Below are 19,689 nucleotides of genomic sequence, written 5' to 3'. Positions count from 1 at the left end.
TGAACCAATGCCACTCACCATCCCATACCTCTGTTTCAGAGACCTGTCCTGTTTCATGGTTTTGTATCATTTACTGTGCAAGCTTGTGTTATGTATCCATACATGTTAGTAGTTGGGCTGGGTATGGTTTTCATGGGTGAGGTGGTGTTTCCTGCCTCTTGCAGGAACAATTGTGTTCTCACTAACTGCATGAGTAATCCTAGCTTACTATGGAAACCCCCTAACTTACATTGCATGTTCTGTTCATAGAACCATGGTATAATAAGTTTGGGTCTCGGTTTGCTTTTGAGGTTCAGAGGACTCTTAGCCATTGCTGCAGATTTTTGGGAATATTGGTTGCCCTCATTATTGCTACCCTGACTCTTGTTGCTAGCGCTACTGCTTCTCCTGTGATCCTTGTAGAAACCATATATACAGCAAACATGTTAATGCTTTAGTTTGAAATGTTTTTGGTACCCTTGATATGCAGGTGGGAGTAGATAAAATGATTGTGATATGTTTTATGATTTGGAAACAGCAATGATGTATGTTGATAATCACATAGACCTGCTAAAGACCCAGTTAAAAATGATGTGTCATGCTAATCGTCAGTACATCTGTGTTATCCTTCTTAAATATGATGGAAATATGACTTGTACCAATACCTAGTGACATATTTGAGGAACCTTGCCCTCTGATCATTTAAGCTTAGGCATTATGCAGCTTCAGGGTCAGATATCTGGTATTGGTCACTCCACCACGCAGGCTTAGCTGTATCACTTCTCAATTACCTTCAGGGATTCACCTGGGGAATTAGCACTCTTTTTTCTATTTCTTAGGCATTTTCCTGTTTATTGTTTTGGTATTTCTTCTTTCTTCCATTCTTCCTGAGATGTATGATCTGCTGATTTTCCAGGTTCAGGCTGATAAACACTTGCTCAATTTACAAAATGAAATAAGGGGAAGTGGTGCAGACCATGAGGTGCCAGGAGCTGGCAAGGGTGAGCAAAAGCTCCACAACCATGGATTCCAATCTTCAGGGCTATAAGTACTTGCCCTTTTTGTAGGAGGGAGTGTTCCTTTTAGCTTCTAGGCCTGTAGGCTTACCTCTAGGTGTTTCATGGACAAAGGTTGAAATAGAATGAGGAAGGATGCATATGGTCTGCACTTGTTGGCACAGTGAGTCCTTCAAAAATGTGATGCAAGCACTGGACAGATCTAGAAAGTGTCTATAGCTAAGGTTATTGCTGGAATAAAGAGAGATTCGTCATTGGCCTTCTCTCAGTCTGTTCCATTATCATCCCATTGCCCTTCCAGAGCACTGTTGTTGTTGTGGCTGTCCTGAAACAGTGGTAGAGTGCTTACTTAACCTGCATGAAGCCCTGGTTCAAGTCCTCAGTACCACATACATAGAAAAAGCCAAATGTCGAATTGTGGCTCCAGGAGTAGGGTGCTAGTTTTGAGCAAAACTTTAGGGACAGTGTCCATGCACTGAGTTCAAGCCCCAAGGCTAGGACATAAAAGAAAAGAAATGCAAGCTGTGTGCTGGTATATCATATCTTTAATCCTAGCTATTCAAAAGGCTGAAACTTGAGGATCGCAGTCCAAAGTCAGCCTGGCCAGCATTGTCTGTGAGACACTTATCTCCAATAAAAACCAGAAAACCAGAATTGGTGCTTTAGCTCACAATGTAGACCACTTCACTTGAGCTGAAGAGTTAAGGGATGGTTCCTAGGCTCACAGTTCAAGTGGCATGACCCAAAGCAAAACCAAACAAAACAAAAGGATAAAAGAATAAAGAAATTCATCACAAATGTAGGCTTGAACAATGAAAACTATATTTCAGGGATGGGAAGGTGGTTCAGTGATAGAGTGCTTGTCTTGCATGCATGAGGCCCTGGGTTCGATTCCTCAGCCTAGGCCCACACTTCAGGACCCATGACTAACATAAAAAAAAAAAAGAGGGCTGGGAAGGTGGCTCAGTGGTAGAGCGCTTGCCTTGCATGCATGAGGTCCTGGGTTTGTTTCTTCAGCACCACATAAACTAAAATAATAAAGCCAGAAGAGGCTCTGTGGCTCAAGTGGTCGAGCGCCAGCCTTGAGCTGAAGAGCTGAGGGACAGAGTTCAGGTCCAGAGTTCAGGCCCCATGACTGAACCCCCCCACCAAAAAAAAAAAAAGAAAAAGAAAAGAAAACTACATTTCACAGGTACTCTTGAGAGCACCCCAGTTTTTACCTGATCCTTATCTGTTTGTGTCTCAGGAATTTAGATTTAGGGAGGATTCTTTTTTTTTTTTTGGTCCTTGGGCTAGAACTCTGGGCCTGAGCACTTGTCCCTCAGCTCTTCAGCTCAAGGTGAGCGCTCTACCACTTGAGCCACAGCCCCATTTCCCAGGAATTTAGTTTTAAAGAATGAAATTATTTTTTCTTTATATTGTTAGAGGTGCTTTTAAGTTGAAGTCTATACATTCAAATATGCTCTTTGATTCCCATTTTCATGAGGAATAGTTCTGGTCCACAATAGAGACATGGAGAACCCATACACTGAAGAACTAAAATCAAAAGTGAAAGTTTCCAATCCAGTCTTTCCCAATTATTTTTTATGGAAGGGATTACAAAAAAATCACAATAAACACCTAAGAGACAAATGTAGGTTCTCTGATAAGAGAGAGGGAGACTGTTGTAGACCCTGGGGTGTCTGCCAGGAGCAGACAAAATGTGAGCAAAGGCTTCAGTGCCATTGACTCCCACCCTCAGTACTGCAAGTCCTGGTCCTTTCTTGGTTTGAGGAAGTGTGTGCTCTAGCTTTTGGCCTGGGGCTTTAACTGACAGGAGGCTTGGGTGGAAAAGATATATTGAAATAGAATGAGGAAAGATGTGTGCTGTTTGCACTTTTGGGCACAGTGGGTCTAGACCAATATTACACAAGCATTTGAGAAATATAGCAGAATTGTGCCATCAGCCATCTCTCTGTCTCCTTAATTATCATCCCATTGGCTCTCAGAGCCTTGCTTGTGCTCTGATGGGATTATGGCAGGAGACAAAGATTTACTGCATATTTAATGGTTAAGGTCTGAGAAGACAAGTCTGAGGTCCCCTAGATATGTAGCCTAAAGCTACTGAGAGGAACTGTTAGGATCAGAGAAGAGGTAAGAATTCTAAAGAGATTTTCACATGCAAAATGGAAAGACAAAAGCAGACTGATTTGCAAATGATTAAGCTTCACATCAACATAGCCTAGCCTAAACTTCACTCTTCTATCTCTCCTGCATTCATCCCTGACCCCCCTAACCACTATCTTTTTGAAGGGAAATGGAGGTGATGTGCCTGGTTCATAAGAATCCCTGTTTGGGAAATTTTCACTAGTTACATGAAGAAATTATCAAAGGAAATGCACATAGAGCATAGCAAATGCTCACAGACAGTACCCAAGCTCTGAGTTCAAGCCACAGGACCAACAACAAAACAAAACATAAAATCCTTAAATGAAATACAAAATTCAGAAAAAAACAAAAACTCATTAGATTTAATAGATAGAATTGGGGAGTTTCTGGAAAATTAATTGTTAGATTTTGTGACATCCAAATCACCGGAAGTATTATGCTGCATATTTACATAACAATCTCACTATTTTATGCCAGTGTATACATTACCGCAATGGGAAGTGACCCAGGTATAAGTTTAGTGGTTGTGAATACCTTTGTAAAGTAAGAGGGGATGTATTAAAAAAATTTAAGACAAAACAGAGATATAATTTACATTCAGCAGAAGGCAGGCATTGAATAAACAGAAAGGTATAAGCAACACAGTCACATAACCTCAATTTCATTATTAGAACTAAGAATCGAAAATCCAATGTATCCAATTCTCCCAAATATATCCATTTTCTGCGTGGTTTTAGGTATTTCAAGAGGAAACAGTGGTTTTCAAGAAGAAACTGAGCTTAACTTCCACAGTAGGCAGAGAAAAGTCCCTATGCACACAAGCACACTTGTTCCCAGGTATGTAGCAGGGTGGCACTGAGCATTGTGGGAATTGTAGTCTCCTTGGAGGATATTTTCTTTGAAAGTCCTGGGTTGTTTTTGTTTTTTGGAGGGTGGAGGTGGGGCAGAAGATGCTTTTGCGCATGCGTCTCCCCGCCCACCATGGGTGTTTTAAATCTGCAACTTCTGGATTCTTTTCCTTTGCCTTGCTGCTGGAAGTGCGCAGAAATACAGTTTTGCCTTCCATAGGTGTTAGTCAGGAGCCCTGGGCCCAGCTCTGTGCAGTGGAGCTTGGGATCTGTAACTTGAAGGAATCTCAGGCTTTGGAACTGAGGCAGGTAGGAATTGTGTCATTGCTGCAGGAGTCTCCCCTCCATGGGTTTCTGTTTGTTTTTCTGTTTCTGTTTATTTGGTGGGGGGTGAACTCTGGGCCTGAAAGCAGCATTCCTGAGCTCCTCAGCTCAGAGGGAGAGCTTGATACTTGAACCAAAGCGCCTACTTCCCTCTCCATGCTTTTCTCCAGTATGGAGTTGATAATTTGCTTGAGGTTCAAATGTCTGAGAGCAAGCTGGGTGATTGTCCAGACCAGGAGAGCCCAAAAATTGTGCACTTGTACTCCAAGACCAAGGGATTCTTCTATTAACCCATATGACTTTATGTGCTTTGCCTGGGTGTAAGAGGAGTACAGGAAGAATTCTAGTGAAATTGTGAGGTGTGTGAGTGCCTAGAGTCCTCTTACATTGAAGTTGTATTTGGGGCTTCTGTGATTTTTCTCCTAGAGATATTTTAATCTATTTGGCTTGAGTTTTTAATCTCCTGGCTTGATTTCACACGTGTTTGTATTCGACACTGTTTCTAGAGACAGTTGTACACTGGATATTGGAGTAGTGAGTGCTGGTCCTGTACTTTTAGGATGAAGCCTAGCAATGTTTGAAGCAGAGCACCCTATGAATAGGAATCTCTATCCTAAATGAACAGACCTTGTCAATTCTGAGAAGCCCTAAAGGAAAGAAGCAGAAAAGCATGGAAGGGGAAGATGTTGCTAGCTTCCTTTGCCTTATGCAAAAATTGTTGCTACTTCCCTGAGCACCAGATTCACGTGGTACTCTTTCCTACACCACTCTCAATCACTTTGTGTTGTTGCAAGATTAAACTAATTTCTAGGAGGCATGATGACCTGGATTGAGGAATAAGCCAGAACATGGTTATGAGAGGGTACCTGAGGCTGTGGTTTGGGATGGTGGGGTAATTGTTATGACTGAAAGTATCTATTCATGTAGTAATCCCTAATCCTCTTCTTGCTAATTTATTCAGCCTGTTAACACTGTGATTTTTAGTATGTTATCATGCAAACTTACATTAAATGTGCCATCTATGGATTTGCTAATGCTAGCTCTAATTGATTGGTTGTGCTTGGTTGTACAGAAAGTGTTGGTCTGGGACATGTGGCCTAAAAAGAAAATTCACAGAAGAAAACTTGAGGTAATATGTCTTACTCAAGGTTGTATGCTTTGTAGGTGTTACTTATTTTCAGGTGTGTCATGCCTATATCGATTAGTTTATGTTGTATCTTTAGGACGGCCAAGGTTCTTCGCATGACTGTTTAGGGAAATGAACCTTAGGGACTTCTCAAACCTGGGTTACCTGATCTTTTCTAATGTCCCTTTGGCCAAAGCATTTTAAATGGCAAATTGCTAATCATTGCATATGTGTGCAATGGGTAGAGTGAAATGTGCGATTTGACACCCACTATTGAAATAGTATAACATAAGAAATATACTTTATAAACATTTTTATCTCTAACTTTGGGTGAAAATTACTGAGTTACATCATACATGTTATCCACGGTGTTTAAATAGGTAAATGAATGAGGTAGAACACAAAATACAATGGATGCCTAGGATACTTTTGTATTAAAAAGACAGTTCATGGGCTTGAAAGGTGGCTCAGTGGTAGAGTGCTTGCCTTGCCTGTATGATGTCCTGGGTTCGATCCCTCAGCACCACATAAGCAGAAACTGCTGGAAGTGGTGCTGTGGCTCAAGTGGTAGAGCACTAGCCTTGAGCTGAAGAGCTGAGGTACAGCGCCCAGGCCCAGAGTTGCGGCACCTTGTCTGGCAAAAAAAAAAAAAGGAAAAAAAAACCAGTTCATACATCCTGAAGTATATTCAGTAATAATAACGTTTAGTAGAAATATATGTTTTTGCTTTCAATTATTCAATAATTTCAGTGGGAACATTCATTTTTTGAATTTAGTGTGTACTTAAACAAAGAAATTAGTTGCTTTAATAATATCTAACAGGAAATTGACTGGATTTGTGTTTATTGGACACTTTAATGCGCTGCCTGAGAAATTAAAGTTTCTTTGCTTATAAGAAGGCTTTATGTTTTTAGGAAAAAATAAATAAAATTTTTTTAAAAAGTTTATGGTTTTGCATCCCATGTATCATGTTTGCAAGAGGAAATTCTGGGCCCCAAATCTCACAGATTCATTTCTGAATGCATCATTTCCCTTATATCCCAGCCATGTTTCCAGAATCTTCTGCTCATTGTCAGCAGCAAGACAGAATGAATGGATCTCTGGTGAGTTGTTTTATTATTTTCATTTGTTTTCCATTCCATTATATGAACCTAAAGATGTCCAAAAATTAAAAACAATACCAACCACACAGATTCAGCCTCAGGAGCATATTCATAAATCAGATAAAGAAGGCTTGTAAATTAGCAGATAAAGATTGCTTGTAGGTTTCATAGATTAAATGGTTATATTCTAAGTTGAATTCAGATTGGCTTCAGAATGTCTAGGTTTCATCTTGTCAAAAAATGTAGTCATACCTGTTATGTGATGTAATGACACCAAGCAGGTTACTTCTCATGGAAGGTGAAGGATACATTGCCACCAGATCACTTCCTCATGAATAACATTAAACTATCTCAATGAAATTTTCTTGGAATTGCTGAAATAGTGTGGTCATACATACCTTCATGTGTTCTTAAGGAATGATTAACCTATATGTACTTAAATTACTCTCCATATATAGTTCTTGGACTGCTTCATGGTCTTGGTCTTACTTGAAACTTCGCCTGTATTTGTTGCTAAGCTTTATGGTCTTTCTACAAATTCCTGTTTGTTTTCTAAAGTATTCTCACGAGATTTCTTTCCTCTATTTTCTCTCTCTATTTTTGATTTTCTACTCGCTAGTGTTGGTTATTTTTCTCTTTCTCTCTCTTTGTATCTATCTTTCTATAATTTTTTTCTTTTTTCATTCCCTCTTTCCTCCATATGTGTCTCAGATTTTCTTAGTGATCAGCTTTAAGTTGCTGACATGGCTCTTAGGATTGACATTTTTTTTTCCTGTAGTATAGGAATATTATTGCCTAGAGAGTTCTACAGGATTCAAGAAACAAAGAAAATTAGAGAAACACAAAAACACAAACAGATAGACGTACGGGAAACCAGGGTTCCAAAGGCTCTCTGGCACTTTGTCCCTGTGCACCAGAAAGCTAGCATAGTTCCTTGAGTGCACACTGGGAAGATTACCATTGATAACATGCAAAAATGAATTATCTATATTAATAGTACAATCAGAGCCACAACAGGTTGTGAGGAAAACATGTTTTCTTATTCTCCTGAAACAGTAGACTGTCACCCAGAGAAAATGCAGACATGGAGTTCACATTACCTAGCCTTCAAGGTGAACAGCAGCTCAGTTTCAGATGCTATCTTTCCAACAGTAAGGAAAAGGCCTGCACTCCAGTCTCTTAACCCTCTCCAGATTTCTCTTTTAAGGCTACTGCAGCCAGCTCTCAGTGCTCTCAATTCTGTCAGGCTGGAATTCCAACCTCTCAAACCTTTTCCGCTTCAGCTCAACTTCAGAGTTCCGTTCAGAAAAGTACATCTTTCCCCCAATTGATAAACTACAAGGAAATTTGATTTCACCTGATTCTGTTATTTTGGTCTAACTTCATTTGTCGTGGTATTCAGTTTTGTTTTTCCATACCACTACTTTTAAATATTTCACTCACTGTCAGTATAAGATAGGTAATTTTGATAAAAAAAAAAATACAGTGACGAAGTTTTCTCAGTTAGAAATATCATTGGTTGCAAAATCCCACATATGTTTGCTCAGGAATTGATTTTAATCTCTGAGGAATTTCACTATTAACTAACACAAGGGAAAATGTATCCTTAGGGCTCTACTGGAGAAATGACTGAGGAATATGTAACACATTTGAGCATTTGGTCATATTTATCATTTTTGTCATCTTGAGTGTTCCTTGAGCGTATATTAATTTGCCTCCACCTTCCATGAAGACCTATTAAAATGAAAATCTTCTCAAGGAACATTTTATTCTCCTCCCACCTATATTTTGTATTGTAGAATGTAGAGAAAGTTTACAAAACGTCATGATAGCAGTTCTTTTTTACATAGGAAGGAAATATCAGGGAATCTATGACCACATTTCAATATTTAGTATTTAAACCAATCATGGTGAATCTAGGATATTTTTATGTGGGAACTAAATCAAGTCTTATAAGGGCTCAATAAATCATTAGCTACTTTCTGGAGTACTGTTACTGTTTTTTAATATTCATGTGGACACTGCTTTTCCTTGATCTAGTAATGTTGTAGGTTCTGTATCCCATGTGATATCCTGAATGTGTTCTGCTTGCTTATGAGAGTACTTGTTAATAGAAGGTCTAAAAAGGATTTATGGTGAAGCAGTATATGTAAATGCAGAAAAAATATTTGTTTAATTCATTTTTATGCTGATATGTACTAAAATTTTATCAAAAATAATAATATAATTTTTTAGACACCACCTTAGACTTAATGTCACTATGCCAGATTATTGTCTCCTTAGAGTTTTTATCTTGTCTCTATTGCTAGCAGCAGAAATGTGTTTGCATGCATTAGGGAATCTGTAACTTTTTATTGGTCTTGGGGCTTGAATTCTAGACCTGGTTGTTGTCCCTCAGTTCTTCAGGTCAAGGTGAGTGCTCTACCACTTGAGTCACAGTGCTACTTTCAGTTTTCTGGTGGTTTATTGGAGATAAGTGTCTCATGGACTTTCCTGCCAGGGCTGGCCATGATCCTTGATCCTCAGACCTCAGCCTCCTCAATAGCTAGGATTACAGGCATCAGCCACCAGATGCCCTGCAAATCTGTGTATTTTAATGGCCAGGTTTATGTATTGTCAAATATGTCTAATTTGCTATTTAATTTTCCCAGTGAAAAGATAACACAGCCAGCTGCAAACATTTTAAGTAAGATAAAAGCATACCTGCAGCATAATGGAATTCCAGATTGGAATTCTCATGACTCTGGTCTAATTTCTTGATGGAAATGTGCCATTACAGAAGCTGATGTCATTTGATGATGTGGCTGTGTACTTCACCTGGAAGGAGTGGCAGAATCTGGATCCTGGACAGAGGAACCTTTATAGAGAAGTAATGCTGGAGACCTATAGCAACTTAATGTCATTGGGTGAGCAAAGGTCACTTTTAATTGGAAGATCAAGTGCTTTTATTTTAGTAGACATTTGACTGTTTATGTTGTTTAGGTATAATATTCCAGTCCATTCCCAGGTAAAAAACTCCTAGTATAAAAGCCAACCAAAGTCAGGTCTGGGAGCTTTTTATTGTTTGCCTTTCACACTACTGCTTCAGCCACAACACCATTTTGGCTTTTGTTTTGGGGTATAGTCTGAATTTCCATCCCAGGTTGGTTTCAAGCCTGCCTCTTCTGATCTTACCTCCTAAATGTAGTGTTACAAGTGTAAGCCTTTGGACCATTACATTTTGTTGAAAAAAAAAAAGATTCCAGTCCATGGGAAGTGTCATTTCTTTCTAAGGGAAACTTCAACTTCATTATATGTAACTCAAGAGCTAATTTTATTCTCATTCTTTAACAAGGCAAATTAGTAGTTGGACAAAAGTTCTAAACGATTATCCACTAACAGGAAACTGACTTCCCAGACTTGGTGTGATTATTATAGGTGGATCTGCAGTCTAGAAAGAATATATATTACTAGTGTCAGTACGATTTGGAAATAAGTAGTTGAAAGTGTGAAAGTGTGTATTTGTAAGCCAAACCTGACATAGGTTGCATTGCTTCAAGCTTGGAATCCTAGATACTCTGGAGGTGGAAATCTGAAGATTTTGGTTTGAAGCAAGCAACTGTAGAAAAATGAACATGAGACTCTTATCTCCAATTAACCATTCCAAAACTAGAAAGGTAGCCAAGACTCAAAGTAGTAGAATGCTAGATATGAGCAAAATAGCTGAGTTCAAGCCACACAATTGGCAAAATAAATGCGTAGCTGGGGAAAAGTCCACCATGGAGCTGTTAGAATTGAGACACCATGGGTTGGGAAGGTGGCTCAGTGGTAGAGCGCTTGTCTTGCATGCTTGAGTCACTGTGTTCGATTGCTCAGCACAACATAAGCATAAAAAAATCAGGAATTGGCGTTGTGGCTCAAGTGATAGAGTGCTAGCCTTGAGCTTAAGAGCTGAGAGACAGCTCCCAGGTCCAGAGTTCAGGCCCCACAACAGAACCCACCCACCAAAAAATAAAACAATTGAGAAACCAGATTTAGGAGCAACCTTGTGAGCAGGATGTCTGCAACCTTCTATTAATGATGACCCAGCAAGAACAATAGTTCTCCACTATTTCTTAATCACAGGCCTCTGTGTTCCTAAACCTAAATTGATTGTCAAGCTGGAGCAAGGTACAGATCCATGGATAAGAGAAGACTCAGAAGAGAATTTCACAGGTGAGTTAAAGCATCTTGAAGGTGATGATTGGTCCAGAGCCTATTGGTCTGTTTATCTTGAGCTGTTTAGAGGGAAATATGCCTTGTACGCCTGAGTCACGTGTAGCAGAAAAGTAGGTGATCTTTTGTCTCAAGGAATTGTAAATCCAGAATTCACGTGGAGACAAACTGAATTCGGTGTGCCAGTGTAGTTAATGTTAGCAATTCTCTTTTTCTGTAGAGAAGTCATTCATAAAGAGAAAAAGACAATAAAAATTGTAGAAAGGAGATCTCATTTTCTTTTAAACTAGTATTATGAAGTTAGGAGGAAAATAGAAGTATGCTAGGGCTGCTATCCTCTGCTGTGACAATTTCTCATCAGTTATGCTGTGTATAGAGTGAGATTCAGAATGGAAGCATTAAAAGTACATAGATGAATAATTTGAGTAAATATTTCCTTGACAAAAAAAGAAAAATCTGAAATACAGAAACACATTATTTTCCATTGTAAAATGTTAGTACTACTTTCTCAATTACTACATTGCATAGAAAATATATATTCTCAAAATTGGTTAACTACATGTAGAAAAATAAAGCTAGATCCTTATATATCACCCTGTACCAGAATCAACTCCAAATGGATCAAAGACCTTGAACTCAAAGCAGACACTCTGAAAACATTACAGGATGGAATAGGAGAAACCCTAGGTCTCCTTGGCTCAGGCCGAAATTTTCTGAATAGAGACCCGGAAACACAACAAATAAAAGAAAGGTTGGACAAATGGGATTGCATAAGGTTGCAGAGCTTCTGCAGGGCAAATGACATAGCTAGCAAGATCAATAGAAAGCCCACCGATTGGGAGAAGATCTTTACTAGCCATACACTGGACAAGGGTCTCATATCTAAAATATACTTGGAACTCAAAAAATTAAATCCCCAACAACAAATCCTCAAAGAAACAACTGCCCAATAAATAAGTGGGCGAAAGACTTAAAGAGAAGCTTCTCTGAAGAAGAAAGAAGGATGGCCAATAGACACATGAAGAAATGTTCAACATCCCTAGCCATAAAAGAAATGCAAATCAAAACAACATTGAGATATCACCTCACACCAGTTAGAACAGCAAAAATCAAGAACTCTAACAACAACAGATGCTGGAGGGGATGTGGACAGAAAGGAACCTTACTTCATTGTTGGTGGGAATGTAAACTTGTTCAACCACTTTGGAAAGCAGTATGGAGGTTCCTCAAAAGACTTCACATAGAACTCCCCTATGATCCAGCAATCCCACCTTTGGGCATTTACCCAAATGTTTACAAACAAGACCACACTAAAGCTACCAGCACAACTATGTTTATTGCAGCATTATTTACCATAGCTAAGATATGGAACCAACCCAGATGCCCCTCAGTAGATGAATGGATCAAGAAAATGTGGTATATATACACAATGGAATTCTATGCCTCCATCAGAAAGAATGACATTGCCCCATTTGTTAGGAAATGGAAAAACTTGGAAAAAATTATATTAAGTGAAGTATGCCAGGCCCAAAGAAACATAGGTCCCATGGTTTCCCTTATTTGCAATATCTAGTATAGGTATGAGTCAAGCGGAAAAGGTCAGATAATGTGATGTTAGGAAGACGAACCCTTAAATATGTATTTTAAAGTTTTCGTTTCTTTCATGCATGTGTTTCTAATGCATTTATAAGATTATTTCTTTGTTGCTTTGTATGTCCCTTCCCCACAGTGTAACCCCCGCTTTCACTATATTTGATGTCAGTATAACATGTGGAGGAGATGGGGACAAACAAGTCGTTTAAGGATTCAGGTGGACCTGTTGCAACAATGAGAAGTACAAAATGTCATGTCAAAACCAGCTTTACAATGTCGGTGTGTGTGGGGGAGAGGTATGATTGGGTGGGGGGGAGGGGGGAGGCTCGGAAGGGAGGTGAAGGGTAAACAAAGGAGGAGGTTGCAATGCTTGGTAAGAAATGTATGCATTATCCTGCCCATGTAATTGTAACCCCTCTGTACAGTATGTTCTCAAATAAAATAAAATAAAATAAAATAAAAAAAGAAAATATATATTCTGAATATATATAAACGAATGCTTTGAATAAAGGAATGCTTTGATATTTGAAAATCTTGTAACAGAGTGTGAGAAAATACCTTTACATTAAGGAATTTATGGATCTCATTTATGTTTTTGTCTATTTTCCTGTTATTCATTTTAGATGTCCCAGAAATGGAGGATGAAATTAGCACCTGTCAGGAAAGTCACAATAAATATCTCTCTGAAGTAGCAGTCATGAATAGTAACCTAGGGGAGGAAAAAGTGAGACTTATAATAAGTTTTAATTTGAGCTCAAAACAGAAGTCAGAACTGATTAAGAATAATGGGAACTCCTTAGGAATGAGGACAGAAAAGGTCACTGGGTGTCAGAACATGGGTGTTTTCAGTGAACCTGGTAAGATGTGTGCTGCATATCGTCCTCATGTGCCTTCTGTAGTTGAAGAATATAAACAATGTGAAAGGTCTTTCACTGAGAAGACATACCCTATCATCCCTCAGAGAAAACAGACAGGAGAGAAACCTTATGAATGTAACTTGTGTGGAAAGATTTTCACCTGTAAGGCATACCTTACTGTGCACCTGAGAATTCACACACGAAACAAACCATATGAATGTAATGTGTGTGGAAAGCCTTTCACCCAGAAGTCACACCTTACTGTCCACCAGAAAAGACACACAGGTGAGAAACCTTTTCAATGGAACATGTGTGAAATGTCTTTCACCTGGAAGTCAAACCTTACTACCCACCGGAGAACACACACAGGAAAGCAACCTTATGAATGTAACATTTGTGGAAAGTCTTTCAACTGGAAGTCAAACCTCACTGTCCACCAGAGAACACACACAGGGGAGAAACCTTATGAATGCAATGTGTGTGGAAAGTCTTTTGTCAAGAAGGCATGCCTTACTGTCCACCAGAGAACACATACTAAGGAAAACCTTATGAATGTAACATGTGTGGAAAGTCTTTCACCCAGAAATCAAGGCTTACTAGACATCAGAGAACACACTGGAGAGAAACCTCATGAATGTAACAGGTGTGGAAAGTCTTTCACCAAGAAGTCATACATTACTGGCCACAAGACAAAACACACAAGAGAGAAACCTTATGAATGTAACATGCATGTCATCTATCACCTGGAAGTCAAAACTCACTGTCCATCAGAAAAGACACACAGGAAAGAAACCTTATGAATGTCATATGTGTGAAAAGTCTTAGCCAGAAGCTACACCTTACTGTCCACCAGAGAGCACAAAAACAGGAGAAAAATTTTATGAATGTAAGCTATATGGAAAGTCTTTCACCCAGAACATACAACTTTCTGTCCATCAGAAAAAAACCCACCAGAGAGAAATGTTATGTATGTAGCAGGCATGGAAATTCTTTCACCTGTAAAGCACACCTTAACATCCATCACAGAACACAAGGAGAGAAACCTTATGAATGCAACCAGTGTGGAAAGACCTGGAGGTCACAGCTTAATACACATAAGTTGATTCACACAAATGAAATAACTTAGGATTGTACCAAATGGACAAAGTTTTCGATCTGTTAGAAAATTGAAATTGCAATACAGAACTAATACAGGATAGAGACCTTATCATATAGCAGATGTGGAGTCCTCCAACTAGAAAACACAGCTCAAGGTTGATCACAGAACACACAAAACACACAGACAGAGACACACCATCTCACACAAAGAGGAGAGAAATCCTATATAGGAAAAATAAATAGAAAGGTTTTCAAGAAAAAGTCCTAACTCAGTTTGCATCAGAGAACAGACACAGATGAGAAAATACAAATGTAACAAATGTGGAAAGTCTTTTACCAAGTATTCATGGATCCAAGTTCATAGAACACACACACTAAAGAAATCTTACAAATATTACAAATGTGGAAATCCTTTGATCAGAAAGGAATACTTCATGTTCATCAGAGAACTGACTCACGTAGGAGAAAAGAAAGTAGTGCATAGAACCTATGTGAAATGACTTTCAATCAGAAATGAATCCTGAGCATATGTGAGAGCATAGACAGGAAAGAAATTATGAGTATAGAAAACATTTTCCCGGAAGTCATATCTGTACAGGTTCCAGAGACCGGGACACATAGCAGAATTTCTGTAAATATAAACATGAGAGGAAGCGTTTCAACCAGAAGCTGTCCTTTAGCAATTAGTAAAACATTCACCCAGGAAAATAGCCCAATGTAGGAAAACATTTGTCATAAAACCTCTATAAATTATATAGAGAAATGCTTCCTGACAGAGGTAAGCTAGGTGTGATGGAAAACCATTCTTCACTCTTCAGCTTTCTTTGAGCCAACATTTCTCATCCTCTCATCGTGTTGAGTGGATATGGTGTCCTTCAATATTATCCAAAGCATGTGGAAACAACCAATCACAACAAGTAATTCAGAGATTGAAGTTATTAACTTGTGTCTTTTATACTAAGGAATGGTGTGTCAGGGTAATTTGATAAACTCTTCTTAGAAACATGAGCTCTGGCCCTTTGGGACTGGATTCAGGTCATCTCCAAAATGGTTAGGGGAACAATAGATAGGTAAAGAATGTGATGATTGGAGGCAAGAACATGAGAACAACCATTTTTCAATTGCTCCCTTTAGTCTCCCTCCGTATGTGTGATACATGCCTTATAGTACAAAGGCCTAACTTATTCCAGTTCAGTTTCTGAATGGAAGATCTAATGGAAGATATTAGTCCTTATTGCAGTACATACATAGTAGTAAATTCTTTCTCGGAGGGGTAACAATGATCAATAGGAAATGTATTCATGACGTAACTCATATAATGGTATAACGAATCTATATAGTATATCTACAATATATATTTTAAAAAATATGGTGGGGGGCTTGGAAGGTGGCTTAGTGGTAGAGTGCTTGCCTTGCATGCATGAGGCCCTGGGTTCAATTCCTCAGCACCACATAAGCAAAAAGAAAAAAGCTGGAAGTGTTGCTGTGGCTCAAGCTGTAGAGCACTAGCCTTGAGCTGAAGAGCTGAGGGAGAGTGCACAGGCCCAGAGTTTAGGCCCCAGGACTGGATGAAAAAAAAAAAGAACAAATGAAAAAATATGGTTGATAAATAAACAAGAGTCTCTGCATTTTGCCTTGGGGCAGAACCCCAAAGTGTCTTCAGTGCTTGATCTTTTCTTTATTTAATCACTGGTGATGAGCAACTTGTGATTGATTCACTCTTAGCCCATTTAGTTGTTCTGCTGAGTAAGCTATAATGAAACACCAGTGTGGACGATGTGTCATGCCTGTTTTATCTCATAGAGGGCCAATGTAGATATGACATTAGGGAAAATAATCAGGCACAAAAAGATATTGATCAATCTCACAAACATTGAAGTTAACAAAAAAATAAAACGATCTGCCACTTGAGCTACAGCATCACTTCTAGGCCCTGAGACAAGCGAAGGAAGGAGGGAAGTGAGAGAGGGAAAGAGGAAGGGAAGGAATGAGGAAGAAGGAAGAAATAAACTATTCAAAAGAAGAATGTTTAATTTTTGGTGAATGTGAGAATTATTCTTTCAGAGGTGGGACTCAAGAAAAATGGCTTTTACAAAAAGCAAATTCTTTAACTGTTTACAAAACGATAAAGAGGATGTAACATTTTGTAAATTAATTTAATAATTCAGTAATATTAAGTAAGGAGGTCAGGAGTGGCTGGTGCGCTATTGGCCACAGGGTGGTTGGTGGTGTCTGCCGTCTGGTATTTATGCTCGGGGAAGGAAATGACAACATACATCACTTGCCACCCAACAGATGGGTGTGTCTGGTTTCCTGGAAGCAGGGGTGAGCATTTGGCTGATATGTTACTCAATCTGTTAGTCTAGTGCCTGGGACTGGAATTTCCTGTAGACCTGCCTCCTTCTTAGGTCCTATTTAGGCTTGACCAGCAGTGGCACCAGATACAATGCCACATGTCTCTGTGATCATGTCCTGTGTCCTTTCCCCTGGCTTGTCTCTGGTCATCCTAGTGTCCCAATTCAACACTCTCTTGGTGCTGATTGGTTTCTTGGTGTTGGTTTTATTCTTTTTTTTCCTTTCTGTCCTATTTCCAAGCTGTCTAAGTGTATTTGTGGACTTCAAGTCTTTGTTACTACAGGCTGCTTGCAGACTGCTAGCTGTGTAATAAACACTGTAGTATTCCATTTTCCAAAATGTGGCTTCCAACAAATATACTGTCTTCTTTTACAGAAACACAAAGGTGGACCTAACATTAGAATTTCTAGAGCCAAGATAGATGCCACAGTATAGTGATGTAATTAAAGATATCCTGGAGGCATTTACAAAATATGTCTGTTACATCAGAAAGTGCTTAATTAGTAAACCAAGACCAAGACTCCAGATCCTATATAAGCCAGTCATTCTAGATATGTCCAGAGCTGTTTGGTTACATGAAGAGCTCTACTTTCACACTTTCTTTTTTTTAATTTTAATTTATAATTTTATATTGTGAAAATACTCTACAGAGGAGTTACAATTACATGGGCGATATAATGAGTACATTTCTTATCAAGCATTGTAGCGTAGCCTCTTCCTTTGTTTCCCCTTCCCATACCTTCCCTTCGTCCCCGCCAGCTCCCCACCCAATCATCCCCACTTACCCCCCTGTCCCCCCCCACCAAAGTTGTAAATTTCATTTTTCGACATAACGACTTGTACATCTCATTGTTGCAATGGGTCCACCTGTATCCCTATTTACTTTCACACTTTCATGAAGGAATGCTTTTGTGCCAATATGAGGTGTTGAACTCAGGAACTGAGTTGAAGCCAAGCTGGCTTCAAAGGAGATTCTTTCATCTTGGCCTCCATAAAAGCTAGGAATCAAAGCATGAGCTCTGTGGGCTGTTCTGAAGAAATCTCTCTCTGGTAACAGGAGGTTTCCTTCAGTGCTTTACCTCATGCTTCCTGTGCCTTCAACAATTTCAGTATTTATTTTAATTGTTCAAAGAGAATCCTTAAATCCAGCTTATGATTCCATGTACAAGAAAAGGACAGTGGACTTCACATTGCAAGATTTAGCTAGTTGCTAGCTTAACCTCTTCCGTCACACTGTTCACCCTTTTGCTTTTTTGCGGGGGGGAAGATACGGTTGTGTGGCCTGAACTCTGGGCCTGGGTGCTGTCTCTCAGCTCTTCAGCTCAAGGTTAGCACTCTACCATTTGAGCCACAGCACCACTTCCAGCTTTTTTTTTTTCTTTTTGCTTATGTGGTGCTGGGGATTCGACAGGGCCTCATGCATGCAAGGCAAGCACTGTACAAATGAGCCACCTTCCCAGCCCAACACTTCTGCTTATCTACAGAGGAATAGTGAAAAAAATTGGGGGATTGGGAGGCACCTGTGCCCTTGCTCTTCCTACTTGTACCCCCCCCCACACACACACCATCCATTTGGAAATAGCTCATTCTCCCATGTTTATAAACTGGATGCTTTCTGAGAAGGGATGGTTCACAGACTGGAGTCCTACCTTGGCCTGTTTTATAGCTCAATTTATGAACCAACATACCACATTCATTTAAAGTATGCCTGATGATAACATTTTATTAATGTTTTCTATTATTTTGTTATTATCATGTGGCCAACTCTTTGCTTGAACTCACAATTTAAGGGACTTAATGCTCATTGAATTGGTAATGTACCCTATCCTTCTTTTAATTTAAGACCAGCAATTAAAAATGAGCAATTACACTCCCTCATGTGTGGAATCTTAGCAACTCAGAAAGCCGAAATTAGATAGAATTTGTAGGGTATCCCATGGAAAAGCTTAATGAAAATGGTATCTTAGCCAATAAAAGTGTGGCTCTGGTTATATGTGCCTATCTTGTTTGCTACTTGTGATATGTAATTATAAAATTAGTGTGTCGAAAGGCCAAGGCAGAGAAGCAAGTCCCTAATGTGAAAAATCAGTGATACAAAAGGGCATCTGGTATAGAAGGTAAAGGAAGCCTCACAAATTTTTGCCCCTGAATTCACCTTGAGGACCAATAATAGGATCTGTGCAAACAATACATTCTTCCAAATATTTAGTGGAAGCATTTGAATGTAGTTTACAGAATGATAGGTAATCAGTCCTTTACCAAGTAATTGCAAAAGGAAATTTGCATATGTCTATATGATGTTATGAATTTTATATCCTGTTATGTGGACACCATGAGTCCTGCTTGGATCAAGAAATTAAGATCTCCTGATGTAACAGGACACTGATGCTTCACATGTGAATAATTAGTTGCTCAAGAGGATGAGCTTTAAAGATCACAATTGAAAGGCAAACTAGGTAGGAATAGCTGTAAGAGTGTTCTGGCCAATTATCACCAAATTTCCCACAAGTAGTGCTGTGAATAAAATTGATAGATTGTCAACACATTTGTTCCTTTATTACCAAAGCTCAGGGACAGTACCCGGGCCCTGAGTAGAAAGCACTCCAAGGCTAGGGAAGATATTTTGTAAAATGGGTTCTTTGGCCCTCATGCAGAAAAGTTACCATTCCTGAGAAAGCCTAAAGTCCTCCATATTGTATAGTCATTGACCTCAATTGAAGTTGATATTGAAATGTCTGATAGATTGTCATGAATAGTTTGGTATCTTTTTTCATGTGAACCCACATGCACATACCTTTATGTTTCTAACCAGTTCATAGGTCCTTGCAGAGGTTCAAGTTACTATGTAGGACAATGTGGTCCACGTGTGTAAAGTGCAGAATGAGACCTTCAAAGAGAGATCTCAACAGAAAATATGGCCAAATATTTCAGTATCCTTGAAACAGTATCATAAGAAAAGCCATTTGAAGAAAAGTAAAATTAAGAGAAAAATGGAGGAAAGAGAAGCAGAGAGAATGAAAGAGAAAAAGAGTCATAGAGAGAAATAGA

At 39.0% G+C, this 19,689-nt stretch overlaps 1 protein-coding gene across 1 annotated transcript in view; it reads left to right on the top strand.

The window, feature by feature from the left end:
- The first annotated feature begins 4,105 nt into the window (after positions 1-4,105).
- The window catches only part of LOC138838628 (zinc finger protein 25-like), a 33,159-nt gene continuing 17,575 nt past the window's right edge, over positions 4,106-19,689 (top strand). The window contains exons 1-4 of the mRNA XM_070038031.1: positions 4,106-4,300; positions 9,324-9,450; positions 10,649-10,738; positions 13,132-13,473. Of these exons, the coding sequence (XP_069894132.1) occupies positions 4,106-4,300; positions 9,324-9,450; positions 10,649-10,738; positions 13,132-13,473 (754 nt within the window). The remainder of the gene's footprint in view (positions 4,301-9,323; positions 9,451-10,648; positions 10,739-13,131; positions 13,474-19,689) is intronic.

This window comes from Dipodomys merriami, unplaced genomic scaffold, assembly GCF_024711535.1.
Source record: "Dipodomys merriami isolate MVZ:Mamm:240054 unplaced genomic scaffold, mDipMer1.0.p SCAF_286, whole genome shotgun sequence".
NCBI lineage: Eukaryota > Metazoa > Chordata > Mammalia > Rodentia > Heteromyidae > Dipodomys > Dipodomys merriami.
Note: the sequence above shows the minus strand (reverse complement) of the source record. Positions and strands in the feature narration are given on the sequence as shown.